The sequence below is a fragment of the Hylobates moloch genome, unplaced genomic scaffold (genome assembly GCF_009828535.3).
Source record: "Hylobates moloch isolate HMO894 unplaced genomic scaffold, HMol_V3 SCAFFOLD_2, whole genome shotgun sequence".
Taxonomy (NCBI): Eukaryota; Metazoa; Chordata; class Mammalia; order Primates; family Hylobatidae; genus Hylobates; species Hylobates moloch.
Genome location: NW_026652277.1, coordinates 49,776,015 through 49,792,490, shown reverse-complemented (window position 1 = coordinate 49,792,490; position 16,476 = coordinate 49,776,015). Strand labels below are relative to the sequence as shown.

The following is a 16,476-nucleotide window of genomic DNA, read 5'->3' as shown; positions in this document are numbered from 1 at the left end:
TTTTTTTTTTTTTTTTTTTGAGACGGAGTCTCGCTTTGTCGCCCAGGCTGGAGTGCAGTGGCGCAATCTCGGCTCACTGTAAGCTCCGCCTCCCGGGTTCACGCCATTCTCCTGCCTCAGCCTCTCCGAGTAGCTGGGACTACAGGCGCCCGCCACCACGCCCGGCTAATTTTTTTGTATTTTTAGTAGAGACGGGGTTTCACTGTGGTCTTGATCTCCTGACCTCGTGATCCGCCCACCTCGGCCTCCCAAAGTGCTGGGATTACAAGCGTGAGCCACCGCGCCCGGCCAAGGAGGGAGTTGTTAATTCACACAGGAGCAGGGAGAAGGGGGAGTGATACCTGGGGAAGGATTTTTAAAAAATATTTAACTGTGGTAAAATACGTGTAACATAAAATGTATGTAACAAAATTTACCATTGTAACCATTTTTAAATGTACAGTTCGGTAGTGTTAACTATATATGCACAGTATTGTGCAACCGATCTGCAGAACTTTATCATCTTGCAGAACTGAAACTTTATGCTCATTGAACTCCCCTTTCAATCTCCATCCAGACGCTGGCAACCACTGTGCTACTTAGCTTCAATTAGTTTGACTACTCTAGATACATCACATAAGTGAAATAATAGAGGATTTGTCTTTCTGTGACTGGCTTATTTCACTTAGCAGAATTTTTTTTTTTTTTTTTGGAGTGCAGTGGCGCAATCTCGGCTTGGCTCACTGCAAGCTCCGCCTCCCGGGTTCACGCCATTCTCCTGCCTCAGCTTCTCCGAGTAGCTGGGACTACAGGCGCCCGCCACCACGCCTGGCTAATTTTTTGTATTTTTAGTAGAGACGGGGTTTCACCGTGGTCTCGATCTCCTGACCTCGCGATCCGCCCGCCTCGGCCTCCCAAAGTGCTGGGATTACAAGCGTGAGCCACCGCGCCTGGCCAGCAGAATGTTTTCAAAGCTCATCCAGGTTGTATGTGTTAGAATTCTCTTCAAGACTGAATAATATTCTATTGTATGGATATGAATTTTGTTTATTTATCCATTCATCTATCAGTGGACATTTGGGTTGCGCCACCTTTTGGCTACTGGAAATAATGTTGCTATGAACATGGGTGTACAAAGATCTTTTCAGGACCCTGCTTTCAATTCTTTTGGATATATATATGTATATCCAGAAGTGGTATTACTGATCTTATGGTAATTCTATGTTTAATTTTTTGAGGAACTGTCATACTGTTTTCCATAGTGGCGGCACCATTTCATATTTCCAACAACAGTGCCCAAGGGTTCCAATTTCTCCAAATCCCCACTGATACTTTTTCTGTTTTTTAGATAATAGCCATCCTAGTGGGTAAGGAGTGATATCTCATTGTAGTTTTGATTGCCTTTCCCTAATAATTAGTGATATTGAGCATCTTTTCATGTGCTTGTTGGTCATTTGTATACCCTGTTTGGAGAAAGATCTATTCAAGTCCTCTATTTTTAAATAAGGTTTTTGTTGTTGTGGTTGTTGAGTTGTAGGAGTTCTTTACATATTCTGAATATTAACCTATCAGATATATGACTTGCAAATATTTTCTTCCATTCTGTAGGTTTCCTTTTTCACTCTGTTTATTGTGTTCTTTGATGCATTGAAATTTTAAATTTTGATGCAGTCCAGTTTATCTATTTTTACTTTTATTATCTGTGCTTGTGCTTTTGGTGTCATATCCAAGAAATCATTGCCAAATCCAATGTCATGAAGCTTTTCCTCTATATTTTCTTTTAAGAGTTTTATAGTTTTAGCTATAAAACTTACATTTAGGTCTTTGATATACTTTGAGTTACTTTTTGTGTATTGTATAAGGTAAATGCCCAGCTTCATTCTTTTACATGTAGATATCCAGTCTTCCTAGCACCATTTGTTGAAGAAACTATCCTTTCCCCATTGAATGGTCTTGGCTCCCCTGTTGAAGATCAGTTGACCGTATATATGAGAGGTTTTTTTTTTTTTTTTTTTGGCTATTTCACTCCATTGGTCTATATGTCTGTCTTTATGCCAGTACCACATTGTTTGAATTATTGTAGCTTTGTAAAAACTTTTGAAAACAGGAAGTTTGAGACCTCCAACTTGGTTCTCTTTTTTTTTTTTTTCAAGATTGTTTTGGCTATTCAGGGCTTACTGAGATTCCATACCAGTTTTAGGACCTTTTTAGTTCTGCCAAAAATGATATTGAGATTTTGATAGGGATTGCAGTAAACCTGTATATAACTTTAATTAGTATTTTCATGTTAATGATATTAAGTCTTCCAATCCATGAACGTGGCATGTCTTTTCACTTATTTGTGTCTTCCTTAATTTCTCAGCAGCATTTTGTAGTTTTCGGTGTACAGATATTTTACCTCATTGGTTAAATTTACTGGGTAAGGATTTTGAAAGATTGTTGTTTAATAAAGATATATCATGAGCCTCAAATTCAAGCCACATGTGTAATTTTAATGTAGCCACATTAAAAAAGTAGAAAGAAACAGAAAAAACTTTAATAATATATTTTATTTAATTAATATATCCAAAATATTATCTTTTCAATGTAAAATCAGTATAAAATTATTGATACATTTTATACTTTTTTCATACTATGTCTCAAAATTCCATATTTCCACTTAACAACACAACACACCTTAATTCAGATTAACGACAAGTGCTTGTAGCCACATATGGCTAATGGCTGTCTTAAGACAGCACTGTTGAAGTATGACAGCCATGGTGTTGCTGTATCTCAAAACCAATATTACAAAATTAGCCTTCAAGATTACAGGAAGAGACGGGGTTTCTCCATGTTGGTCAGGCTGGTCTCGAACTCCCAACCTCAGGTGATCCGCCCGCCTCGGCCTCTCAAAGTGCTGGGATTACAGGTATGAGCCACCACACCCGGCCAGGTTAACTTTGAGCAAGGATTGTAAGGTTTCCTTTCCGCAAAAGTTCATTTTAATCAGTAGTTGGAATAGTTTTTATAGCATGGATGTATCTTATTTTCACTTTATGTCTAAACAGCTCTCTGCTTCTTCTATTCCCAGGAGGGTTGGTGTCTCTCTTTCTGTACTAAATAGATAGGAAAAATTCTGCATTGAGAATTTATATAGCAGTGGATGATGGGAGACCTGGTCCTCTAAAATGAATGCTTCTATTGCTTTAGATGAGAAAAAGAGTGAAGGATTTTCCTTTAACAAAGACACCAGCCTTATTGCTTAAGACCCTTCCAACATTTCCTGATGACTTTTTTTTTTTTTTGAGACAGAGTCTCGCTCTGTCGCCAGGCTGGCGTGCAGTGGCGCGATCTCGGCTCACTGCAACCTCTGCCTCCTGGGTTCAAGCGATTCTCCTGCCTCATTCTCGCCAGTAGCTGGGACTGCAGGCATGCGCCACTACGCCCAGCTATTTTTTTTTTTTTTTTTTTTTTTGAGACAGTTTCGCTCTTGTTGCCCAGGCTGGAGTGCAATGGCATGATCTCGGCTCACCGCAACCTCTGCCTCCCAGTTTCAAGTGATTCTCCTGCCTCAGCTTCCCAAGTAGCTGGGATTACAGGCATGTGCCACCACACCCAGCTAATTTTGTATTTTTAGTAGAGTCGGGGTTTCTCCATGTTGGTTAGGCTGGTCTCGAACTCATGACCTCAGGTGATCCACTGGCCTCAGCCTCCCAAAATGTTGGGATTACAGGCGTGAGCCACCATGCCTGCTGCAATTTGGCAGCAGGAAACTGGGCTCTGGAGATGGCCAGATTTGAAGGCTGTTCATTCCTGATTCATAAGATAGTTAAGAAGGTCTACTTTATGAAAAACCCACTGACATACTGAAACCTACCCAAACCTGTCTCTTTGGTCAGCAATATGCTGCCCCTTGCATCTTTCCAAACAATCTTGAGTTTCAATCTCAACATTCTTTCATTCAATATGTATTTATCGAGCCTCTTCTAGAAGTTAAGCACTGAGCCCAGCTCCATAGACAGAGGAGTTTATAGCTTTATGCTCAGGGAATTCACAGTTCAGTAGGGGAGGCAGACATTAATCAAATAATCACTAAAAGAAGTATATACCACAAACTCTAATAAATGCTCTGGAAGTCACTAATCATCCTTTTTAAGACCCAGCCATGACATGTCAACATTTGTTAATACCCACACCACATCCACCTTTGACCAGGCTGAAGTGCGGTGGTGCAATCACAGCTCACTGTTGCCTCAACCTCCTGAGCTCAAGCGATCCTCCCACCTCAGCCTCCTAAGTAGCTGGGACTATAGGCATGTGTTACCACACCTGGCTAATTAAAAAAAAAATACATGTTTTTTTTGGTAGAGACGGGGGTCTCACTATGTTGTACCAGCTGGTCTTGAACTCCTGGGCTCAAGTGATCCTTCTGCCTAGGCCTCCCAAAGTGTTGGGATTACAGGCATGAGTTACTGCAACTGTCTAGAAATGAGGTCTGTAAACCTAACCAAACTCCTCTCCACTCTAACCAAACTCCTCTCCACTCTCTCTGCTTCCAAATCTCAGCTCTGTGAAATAAACATTTTCTATTATTATGACAGAAGACAGCATTAATAAAGTTTTCACCCACAAACTCTTCCAGCTCTCCAGTTCCCCTCCCTCCACAACACCCACCCCATTTTCTTTTAGGATAGTTATTTTGGTTTCCAAGGGCAGATAAATGCAGAGAAGTTCTTATTTATTTCTCAGCATTAGCTGCTGTTATTGTTTCCGTTTCAATGATCTCTTTCTCTTCCTGCTGTGTCAATTACCACAGCCTGCTCTAAAAAGGCAAAGGCCCCTGTTGTTCTCTAGCAGGGAGGGGGAATTTGTAAATAGAGTTCAGGAATGTCAAAAGGGTGACCCAGATTTGCAGCACCAGAAGAAAAACTGGTTCATTTTGAGTATCCTAAGCCATCACTCAAATGTAGCCTGTGCTTGATGTGGGAAACAAGTGTGCAGAAAGGTTAATTTCATGAAAATATATATCCTTAATGAGGAGGACTCACTACTTGAGGACTTCAAGGCCAAGCAAATGTTTATCCCAAGTCCTCAAATTACAAACTCTCTCTTTAATGCTTGCCCATTAATTTCCAACCAGGGGAAGTGCAGAATTGATTTTGCTCCAGAATGGAAATCAAATTAACTCTACAAGAGGAAAAACGTTATCGAAATAGAAACAGGCCTGAGTTGTTTCTGTCCTTTTTTTTTTTTTTTTTTTGAGACAGAGTCTCACTCTGTTGCCCAGGCTGGAGTACAGTAGCGTGATCTTGGCTCACTGCAACCTCTGCCTCCCCAGTTCAAGTAATTCTCCTGTCTAAGCCTCCCAAGTGGCTGGGACTACAGGTCTGTGCCACGACACGTGGCTAACTTTTTATATTTTTAGTAGAGACGGGGTTTCACCATATTGGCCAGGCTGGTCTTGAACTCCTGGCCTTGTGATCCACCCGCCTCGGCCTCCCAAAGTACTGGAATTACAGGCGTGAGCCACCACACCCGGCCTTGTTTCTGTCCTCTTTCTTAAAAGCTTTGGTACTTACCGGCCAGGCGCGGTGGCTCACGCCTGTAATCCCAGCACTTTGGGAGGCCGAGGCGGGCAGATCACGAGGTCAGGAGATCGAGACCATCCTGGCTAACACAGTGAAACCCCGTCTCTACTAAAAATACAAAAAATTAGCCGGGAGAGGTGGCAGGCGCCTGTAGTCCCAGCTACTCAGGAGGCTGAGGCAGGAGAATGGCGTGAACCCCAGGGGGCGGAGCCTGCAGTGAGCCGAGATCGCGCCACTGCACTCCAGCCTGGGTGAAAGAGCGAGACTCTGTCTCAAAAAAAAAAAAGCTTTGGTACTTACCAAAGTTTTTATCCCCCCTGAAGACTTGTAGGTAACAGACAAAGACATTGTGGAAAAGGCGGATTATCACAGCCTTTCAGAGCTGCAAGTGAAGTTAGAAATCGAGTCCTATTCCCTCATTTTACAGTTGGGGAAACACAGGCAGAAGGTAGTGACATGATTTGGCTAACAGTATGTGACAGAGAAGGCACTAGAACCCAGCTCCTTGACTCCCAGGTGTCATAGAGACACTACTTCCAGCAGTCGGGATAAAGTGAGCTCCCTAATAGCTTTTTACTACTACCACCCACGGCTTCCCTCCAGTCTAGAATCCTGGTTCTGTAACTCTTCCTTGGTGTGATCTACAAGAAGTATGTGGTTGTTCTGGCCATTTTCTCCCTCTTTTTCTCTACACTGCACCCTTTGCTTTGGGGAATCACTCTATGTGGTCTTGGTAGTGTTTAAAATCACTGGGCTTGGCTGAGTGTGATGGCTCATGCCTGTAATCCTAGCACTTTGGGAGGCCAAGGCGGGTGGATTGCCTGAGCTCAGGAGTTCGAGACCAGTCTGGGCAACACGGTGAAACCCTATCTCTACTAAAATACAAAAGAAATTAGCCAGGCATGGCGGTGTGGGCCTGTAGTCCCAGCTACTCAGGAGGCTGAGGCAGAAGAATTGCTTGAACACGGAAAGTGGAGGTTGCAGTGAGCCAAGATCACGCCACTGCATTCCAGCCTGGGTGACAGAGCGAGACTCCATCTCTACAAAAAAAAAAAATCACTGGGCTCACACTAGGGTGGGCGTACTATCCAGACCAGCCAGTTCTCTGGTACTCCACCTCCCTGGCACAGACTGATCAGGTAGTGGACATGAGACCCAAATGAAGCCAGAGTTGTCTTTATGAACAATATATAGATATTGTGAGATGGTCTCTCTTCCCTTTGTATATCACAAGTAGTGGAGATGTAGGCTTTGTGCTGACAGGAGTTACCTTTCCCCCCATGTGAAGAGAGCCTGCCTGAGAAGATGCCAACACAGCATGCTCAATAAATGTTACTCACTGTAATGTGTACATTCCTCTTTTGTGGAAGAAGCCAGGTCTCTGTAGACTAATGGGGAAGTGGGGCAGGGGAGCAAAATCAATATCAAAACTCAGGTTTTTGTTATACAGTAGCAGTTATCTTTACCTTGGGGGAAAAAAAAATCTCTTTTTGTGGGAAAAAGACGGGCTTACTAGGCTGAGACCTGGGTTGGAATCCAGATTCCAGCTGTGCTTAGCAACTGGAATTACTTAGTGCCCTGGGCTGATGTGAAGATTGAGAGATTTAAATACATAATTGAGTGCCCAGCTCAAGTAAATGGCAGATCCTTTCAATCAGCAGCAGTACCTATCAGGAAAGGCCTGTTAAAACTAATTAAACAATGTACCAAAAAAAGTGAAAGCTAATTTGCTTTTTCTCTGTAATCTATATTTATTTAAAGATTTGGGACATTTATCCATAAGATCAAATAGTTAACAGTGTCTGTGCACAGTCCCTCTTATGCTTATTTACAGAATGATTTGAAGACGCTGACATCTTCAGCATGTAATGAACACCCCTGCAGATTAATCAGAGGTTATACTTGAGGATGCTGCTACCACGGCAGTGGAACAAAACAAAGGGGTGGGGGGGAATCTGTATGTTTGTGTGTGTATATATATACATATGCATATACTATTGGCTGAAACTTCATGACAATCCCAAATGAAGTCTCCACTGTGGCAGAAGAGTCAACAAATGGCTTCACATTCACTCTTAGGTGAATCCAAATATGGTCAGGTGTTAAGTGGTTATCAAAAACGTGTCATCCCTCCTTCCCCTACTTCTTTTGAGAGAGGATTTCTCTGTCGCCCAGGCTGTAGTGCAGTGGCATGATCACAGCTCATTGCAGCCTCAACCTCCTGAGCTCAAGTGATCCTCCCACCTCAGCCTCTTGAGTAGCTGGAACTATAGGCATGTACCACCATGACTGGCTAATTTAAAAAAATTTATTTTGTAGTGATGGGGTCTCACTATGTTGCACAAGCTGGTCTTGAACTCCTGGGCTCAAGCAATCCTCCTGCCTCAGCCTCACAAAATGTTGCGATTACAGGCATGAGCCATCAAAGTACATCTGGTCGCCAGGGATCCTATGGCATCTTCCTGTCCTCCAGGATACATGACAATTTTCTGAATCCAAAGAATATACAGGTTCACTGGACTCTCAACAGTTGGGTATAGAGCAGTTCTGTTCCCAACTTTTTCCTGCCCCACACTGCTCAAATGAACAACTACCTCCATTGACTCTATCTCTGATTACACATAATGATTCTCAAGTGCAGCCTAAGGGTACATCCATCCCACCAAACCCAAAGTGTGGCATAAAGAAGGGAGAAGAGGACCAGAAGTAATATAAAAAGCACCACCTCCAGAGACTCTGATACATTTCCTGGCCAACACCCGGCCTCACCCACCAGCTTTCCTCACATTCCCTCCCTTGTTTTAAAATTAAGTAGGTTTTAAAAAGAATCACACAACATAAAAAGTAAATTGAACAGACCTGGGATTCAGAAAGCATGACTGGTCACTATATATGAAGTAATGACAAGGGTAGAAAATACAGCTCTAACTTTCCAAAATGTCACAACAAAGACTTGTATGATCCGTGAAATCTTTATATAAGAACAGCCTTAAACAGAGGTTCCTGAATTGTGCAGGCATATACTGTAATGTCATCCACGTTGAAAACATTAAAAATAGAATTATTTACAAAATCAAGTTGACATTTTTTTTCATTTTTTAAAAAAGAAAACTTCATAGAAGTGTCTTTTCTGAAGAAAAACTACTTTCTTTCTCTAATTGCCTATTATCTTCATACTTCAGAGACCAAAACAATTTTGAGTTTGGCTCATCTCACCTCCATTCATTTATATGAAACTCTTACAAGATTATAAGCCACATAGAGAAATGGCTGCAAGTGGACAAAAAAAATCACAATGTAATGAAAAAGGAGAGAGCAGGTGCTCTGCTACCAGTGGCAAGTAGTTTTATACACTCATACTCATTTTTTTTTTTGAGATGGAGTCTCACACTGTCGTCCAGACTGCAATGCAGTGGCGCGATCTCTGCTCACTGCAAGCTCCGCCTCCTAGGTTCACACCATTCTCCTGCCTCAGCCTCCAGAGTAGCTGGGACTACAGGCACCTGCCACCACGCCCGGCTAATTTTTTGTCTTTTTAGTAGAGGCAGGGTTTCACCATGTTAGCCAGGATGGTCTCGATCTCCTGACCTCGTGATCTGCCCGCCTCGGGCCTCCCAAAGTGCTGGGATTACAAGTGTGAGCCACCGCGCCCAGCCTATACACTCATATTCTTAAATAAATCTTGGGGTTGGCCAGGGCTCTACTGCCACCTACTTTTGTTTCTCATCTTTTGGAAAATAGTTTTTTTTGGTAGAATGATGCCAAATATGCCATTGTCATGTCAAGATAAACATGCAACTGCAAAACAAATTCTAACTATAAGGGCGATTAATTTAAAAAAAATGGCCGGGCGCGGTGGCTCACGCTTGTAATCCCAGCACTTTGGGATGCCGAGGCGGGCGGATCACGAGGTCAGGAGATCGAGACCACGGTGAAACCCTGTCTCTACTAAAAATACAAAAAATTAGCCGGGCGTAGTGGCGGGCGCCTGTAGCCCCAGCTACTCGGAGAGGCTGTGGCAGAAGAATGGCGTGAACCCGGGAGGTGGAGCTTGCAGTGAGCCGAGATTGTGCCACTGCACTCCAGCCTGGGCGACAGAGCAAGACTCCGTCTCAAAAAAAAATAAATAAATAAATAAAAATAAAAAAATAATAATTGAAGCCAGTCCACTCTGCAGATGGAGACTTGGACTGATACTACCGTTCAGGGTCAAATCCAGAGGGTCACGTTGTCACTTCAATGAGTAGTGGAACTGACTCACACTATCTTTTTATTTATTTTTGAGACAGAGTCTCGCTCTGTTGCCCAGGCTGAAGTGCAGTGGCACGATCTTGGCTCACTGCAATCTCCGCCTCCTGGGTTCAAGCGATTCTCTGCCTCAGCCTCCCGAGTAGCTGGGATTACAAGCGCCTGCCACCACTCCTGGCTAATTTTTTTGTATTTTTAGTAGAGATGAGGTTTCACCATCTTGGCCAGGCTGGTCTTGAACTCCTGACCTCGAGATCCACCCGCCTTGGCCTCCCAAAGTGCTGGGATTACAAGCGTGTGACTCACACTATCAAGCGCATAGGAAGCCAATGAGCTAGGTGACAATATATCCATTTATAAGTCTAGATAGTCCATTCCTGAGACTCCAACATATGTACACGCTATCAAGGTACTCTTTTTTTTTTTTTTTTTTTTTTTTTGAGACAGGGTGTCTGTCGCCCAGGCTGGAGTGAAGTGGCACAATCACAGCTCACCGCAGCCTTGACCTCTGGGGCTCAAGGGATCCTTCTGTCTCAGCCTCCCAAGTAGCTGGGACCACAGGCATGTGCCACCACATCGGGCTAATTTTTTTTATTTTTAGTAGAGACACGGTCTCACTATGTAGCCCAGGCTAGTCTTGAACTCCCGGGCTCAAGTGATCCTCCTGCCTCTTCTCCCAAAGTGCTGGGATTACAGGTGTGAGCCACTGCACCCAGCCTGGGTAATTTTTTAAAATGCAGCATGTATTTGTTGAGTAGGGAATCTTGGCAAATAGAATCAAGAGGTTCTTGCAAACTATTTTACTCAGGCTGAAGAAAATTGACATAACTTACTCCACAGTGTTTATTTTCTAGCTTTTTAACCCTCTTAAGGAATATTGCATAAACTATGAAAATTATTATCTAATTCTTCTCCAGATTCTGTAGGGACCATTATTTTTTTGTTAACCACATTGTTCTTTTATTTATTTATTTTGAGATGGAGGCTGTTGCCCAGGCTGGAGTGCAATGGTGCGATCTCGGTTCACTGCAACCTCTGCTTCCCAAGTTCAAGCGGTTCTCCTGCCTCAGCCTCCCGAGTAGCTGGGATTACAGGCATGCACCACCACGTCTGGCTGGCTAATTTTGTATTTTTAGTAGAGACGGGGTTCCTCCATGTTGGTCAGGCTGGTCTCGAACTCCTGACCTCAGGTCATCAGCCTGCCTTGGCCTCTGAAAGTGCTGGGATTACAGGTGTGAGCCACCGTGCCCAGCCTTACCACACTGTTCTTAAGACAGATGATGATAAAGTCACTTGACAGAAAAACTGGGTGCAAAATGTGTGGCTTTGATTTAGAGGCTGACTGAAATTAAAGCTTTCTTTCTGAACTTAAACCTCAAAGCTATAGGTAAATTTTTTTTTTTTTTTTTGAGGAAAAGTTTTGATCTTGTTGACCAGACTGGAGAGCAATGGTGTGATCTCAGCTCACCGCGACCTCCGCCTCCCAGGTTCAAGCGATTCTCCTGCCTCAGCCACCCAAGTAGCTGGGATTATAGGCATACGCCACCAAGCCTGGCTAATTTTGTACCTTATAGTAGAGATAGGGTTTCTCCATGTTGGCCAGTCTAGTCTCGAACTCCCGACCTCAGGTGATCTGCCTGCTTCGGCCTCTCAAAGTGCTGGAATTACAAGCATGAGCCACCATGCCTGGCACAGCTATAGGTAATTTAAACAAAATAGGTGAAAAAATTTCTAGCAAAAAATGGACACAATTTAGTCTTAAAACTCAAGCAGAATATTGAAACATTTACAAATAGAAAAAAGCTCAATACATTCTACAGAATAAAAATGTCCAGTCTTTTCCTATATAGTTAAAGCCAGTGATCCCATTTTTATTAATATCTGCTAAAACCCATGCAGCAGTTTGTAGATGTAGTTATTTACTCAGGAATCGTAAGACACACAAAAAAACTAAATTTTAAGCAGCTGTTTCAAAAAAGACTATACACACATAAAATAGGATTACACACTTTAATCTGATTGACATTGAGGAAGTAGGGAGGACACGAAAGAAATTTAGTTTTAGCTCTGCTTTATGCATAACCAGATGCTCCTTTTCTAAAAAGTATATTGAGGTTTTAAAAAACACATTTATCAGAATACTTCAGGAAACCATACTATGTGTAATCCAGGAAATACACTATTTGCAGAATAGGAAAATCATCACTGGCAACCAAAGATTAAAACAAAAATAAAGCACCAGGGTTCTGAGCAGTTCTAAGGTGAGTATATCGGCAGAAATAGTGTAAATGCTCTTGACTGGTTGCTATGCAAACATGCTAATGAGGACTGGTCCATGACTTATAATTTTTTTTTTTAACATGTTTCTTTGGAAAAATGGCAATATTGAGTGGAAGAGAAGCTGTCCTTTTAGACACCCAGCTTATTGGCCTGGGTGAGAACAACTTTGAGAACTGGCATGAAAGCAGAGGTCTCACTGAAGTTGCTGGTGCTAACTATGTGGGTATGCATGGTCAATCCTTCTGAGTAGTTTCGAGTTTCAATGCTCCTTGCGATGTTGTGTAAACCACTGGTGATTGTTGGTGAAAGCTGAAACAAAAGTAGAACCAAGAGAAAGAATTAAATTAAGGGAGAATTTCCCATGAGATCCTCCACAAACATTAAACCCGGATATTTAAGTGGAATTTGAAACAAACATTATAAAAATATATAAACCACTTAGTATTTCTAGAAAGTTTCTTGAACCAAGCAACAGTTATCAAGTAGAACCACAACAAAATGATTTACATAAATAAGTTATTTATGAATTATACATGTATAAGCCAGGTATTTTCTTGCAGAAAAGCAGCCCGATTTCCTCTCCAAACTGAAATGCTAATTTCTCTCTCCACTTAAGAGAGCCTCAGAACTTAAAAAATTCTCCTATGCACAAAAAGGAGATTAAAGATTCTTAATCATAGTATCTCAAAGGAAGGGCCCAAATTTACTAATTCTTACCTGCTTTTTATAATCCTGTCATCTCTTAAAAGTATAAAACCTGTAGTTTTTTTACTATGTCATTACTTGGCATAGGTGTCCATACTTTACAGAAGACTTTATTTGGATTTTTTTTTTTTTTTTGAGATGGAGTCTCACTGTCACCCGGGCTGGAGTACATGGTGTGATCTAGACTCACTGCAACCTCCGCCTCCCAGGTTCAAGCGATTCTCCTGCCTCAGCCTCCTGAGTAGCTGGGACTACAGCTGTGTGCCACCATGCCCAGTTAATTTTTGTATTTTTAGTAGAGACAGGGTTTCGCCATGTCGGCCAGGCTGGTCTCAAACTCCTGACCTCAGGTGATCTGCCTACCTCAGCCTCCCAAAGTGCTGGGATTACAGGCGTGAGCCACCATGCCTGGCCTATTTTGATCTCATTTTTTTTTTTTTTTTTGAGACAGAGTCTCGCTCTGTTGCCCAGGCTGGAGTGCAGTGGCGCAATCTCGGCTCACTGCAAGCTCCGCCTCCCGGGTTTACGCCATTCTCCTGCCTCAGCCTCTCCGAGTAGCTGGGACTACAGGCGCCCGCCAGCACGCCCGGCTAATTTTTTGTATTTTTTAGTAGAGACGGGGTTTCACCGTGGTCTCGATCTCCTGACCTCGTGATCCGCCCGCCTCGGCCTCCCAAAGTGCTGGGATTACAAGCGTGAGCCACCGCGCCTGGCCTGATCTCATTTTTAAAAAAAGTTTTAATATATACTCATCTAGATGTATACGCTAATTGTATCTTTTTTTTTTTGGAAATGCGATCTTGCTATGTTGCCCAGGCTGGTCTCAAACTCCTGGGCTCCAGTGATCCTCCTGCATCAGCCTCCTGAGTAGCTGGGATTACAGGCATATTCCACTGTGCCCACCGAGAAGACTTTATTTTGGATCAGTCCAAGGACCACACTACTTCCACTGTTATATCAACTTTCTTTAGTTTGGTTCTCATGAGAGAAATGGTTATTTTCATCTGATGGAACTGAGGGTGGGGAATGGGGTAGAGGAATGCTGAAATGGAAAAAATAAAAAGAAAGTTCCACTTTTTTTTTTCCTCTCCTTTCCTAGTGCTTTCATTAATAAAACAAGACAATTTTAGAAAAGAATGGTGAGGTGGGGACAAGAGAACAAACATAGTGAACTGACTTCTTACTCCTGGCTATCTTCATAGTTACAGCACATTACCCTATTCATCTTGTGGCTACATTTGGCTTTGCTTTTGTCTAATGGCTATCCTAAAAGAAAAGGATCAAGAGTCTTAGACTATGAGAAAGATTATAGATTTAGTCCCTGGAAAACAGAGTATCTGCATACTCTTAGATTTCTTGTAAGTGGGCCATATAAAAGGAACAGCAGAAGGTCAGTCACCTTATGGCCAACACAGGCCAGTTTGTATTTATACTCTTGTTATGAGAGGGTTAAAACGTCTCTCTCACCACACACACACACACACACACACACACACACACACACACACAGCCATATCCCCTTAACCCCAGTGAGTGGAATTTATGATTCAGACACAGCCATGCCCATTCTCTAACTGTCATGACAATTTTGCCCCCATGCATACTAAATGGGAGTGCTGATAAGACAACTGTTTTATTAGCAGCTAGGAATAAATGATTATCATAAATCCTTTTCCTCCAAAACTTACTGTCTGTTCCCTAAGTTTATCATACAGAAACTCCAAACGTTTGCTGGCATCATCTAGCTTCCTCTTGGTTTGCTGCAGGAGAGAAAAAACAGATGTTATATTTGAACATTAACTTTTAACCTAAGAACTTGCCCTATCTCATTGCACTAAACCTTATACTTAAAATGTTTAATGGCTTCATTTTATAAAGAAATGGAGGCAACTACAACTAAGAAACTTGAACAGATTATGGCCGGGCGCGGTGGCTCACACCTGTAATCCCAGCACTTTGGGAGACCAAGGCAGGCAAATCATGAGGTCAGGAGTTTGAGACCAGCCTGGCCAACATGTGAAACCCTGTCTCTATTAAAAATACAAAAAACTTGCTGGGCGTAGTGCTGGGCACCTGTAATCCCAGCTACTCGGAAGGCTGAGGCAGGAGAATTGCTTGAACCCAGGAGGCGGAGGTTGCAGTGAACTGAGATCACGCCACTGCACTCCAGCCCAGGCAACAGTGCAAGACTCCGTCTCAAAAAAAAAAAAAAAAGAAAAAGAAAAAAAGAAATTTGAACAGATTATTAGAACAGAGATCAATCATCTATCAAGGGTGGAGGGTGGAGGGGACTGGGATGAGGAAAGGATGAGACTTCCTTCCAGTGCACAAAAGAGTACTGATTGGATTTCATATGAACTGCAACTCACTTGATAAGGTATATACACGTTTGCTTGCACTATATTCGCAAGCATCAGGAGGCAGCAATGGGTCAGTGTATCACAGAAAAGAAGGTCTAAGTACAGTTATTGTCGATTATGGGTGGTAGAAGGCAAACATATAGGTGAACTGTGGAATCTTGTTTTAACCTTTCAAAAATACTACTCAAACACTTAGTTACATTTGTTTAATCCTGCCTTTTTCTAAGCCTTTAAAGCACCAAGAAAGAAAGAAAACTATCTTTTGGCAGCTTAAGATTACTGAGGGAAACTATCGCAAGGACAAAAAACCAAACACCGCATGTTCTCACTCATAGGTGGGAATTGAACAATGAGAACTCATGGACACAGGAAGGGGAACATCACACTCCGGGGACTGTTGTGGGGTTGGGGGAGGGGGGAGGGACAGCATTAGGAGATATACCTAATGCTAAATGACGAGTTAATGGGTGCAGGAAATCAACATGGCATATGGATACATATGTAACAAACCTGCACATTGTGCACATGTACCCTAAAACCTAAAGTATAATAAAAAAAAAAAAAAAAAGATTACTGAGGGAAGTAGTAAAATACATTATTAAATTAAAAAGCTTTTTTTCTCTCTACCGTAGTACCGTAAAGTATAATCAAAGAAACTATTCTAAAACTAAAACTAACAGTTTTAAAATTACATGATTAACTTAATGTTCTACATTATACCACAGCCTTATGTTAGTTCAATATTTATTGACTGCTTATTATGTGCTGTACCAGGGACAAAGTCTTGTATGTCATGCAGCTCATATCCCACTGGGTGAGAAAAGATACTAAATGAACAATATGTTGCATGTCAGATGGTGATAACTGCTATGAAGAAAAGTTAATAGAGGAAGGGGCTAAACATGTTGGGAGTTGGGGGTAATAAAGAAAAGCCTGATGGCTAATGGGACATTTGAGCAGAGGCCTTGAACTTGGGAGGAAACAAACAATGCAGATATGTGGAGGAAGAGTTCCAGGCAGAAGGAGCAGCAAGTATAAACTCCTGACGCTAAAGTGCTCTTGGTGTGTTCAAGGAAGGAATGCCAGTGTGCTTGGAGAAGAGAGGGGAAGAGACAGGCCATCAAGGATGCTACATACCAAGTTGTGTGGCAAAATTACTTTGTGCTGTTTAGACATAAAGTGAAAATAAGATACATCCATGCTATAAAAACTATTCCAACTACCGATTAAAATGAACTTTTGCGGAAAGGAAACCTTACGATCCTTGCTCAAAGTTAACCTGGCCGGGTGCGGTGGCTCATACCCGTAATCCCAGCACTTTGAGAGGCCGAGGC

General features: G+C 42.3%; 1 protein-coding gene across 39 annotated transcripts in view; it reads right to left on the bottom strand.

Annotated features, from left to right (window-relative positions):
* Window positions 1–11,642: 11,642 nt before the first annotated feature.
* SEC31A (SEC31 homolog A, COPII coat complex component) overlaps window positions 11,643–16,476 on the bottom strand; it is a 76,540-nt gene continuing 71,706 nt past the window's right edge. For all 39 annotated transcript variants that reach the window (XM_032148896.2, XM_032148927.2, XM_032148938.2 and 36 more), the window contains 2 exons: window positions 14,471–14,542; window positions 11,643–12,386 (listed from right to left, as the gene is read on the bottom strand). In XM_032148896.2, coding sequence (XP_032004787.1) covers window positions 12,207–12,386; window positions 14,471–14,542 — 252 coding nt within the window. In that variant the 3' untranslated portion in view covers window positions 11,643–12,206. The remainder of the gene's footprint in view (window positions 12,387–14,470; window positions 14,543–16,476) is intronic.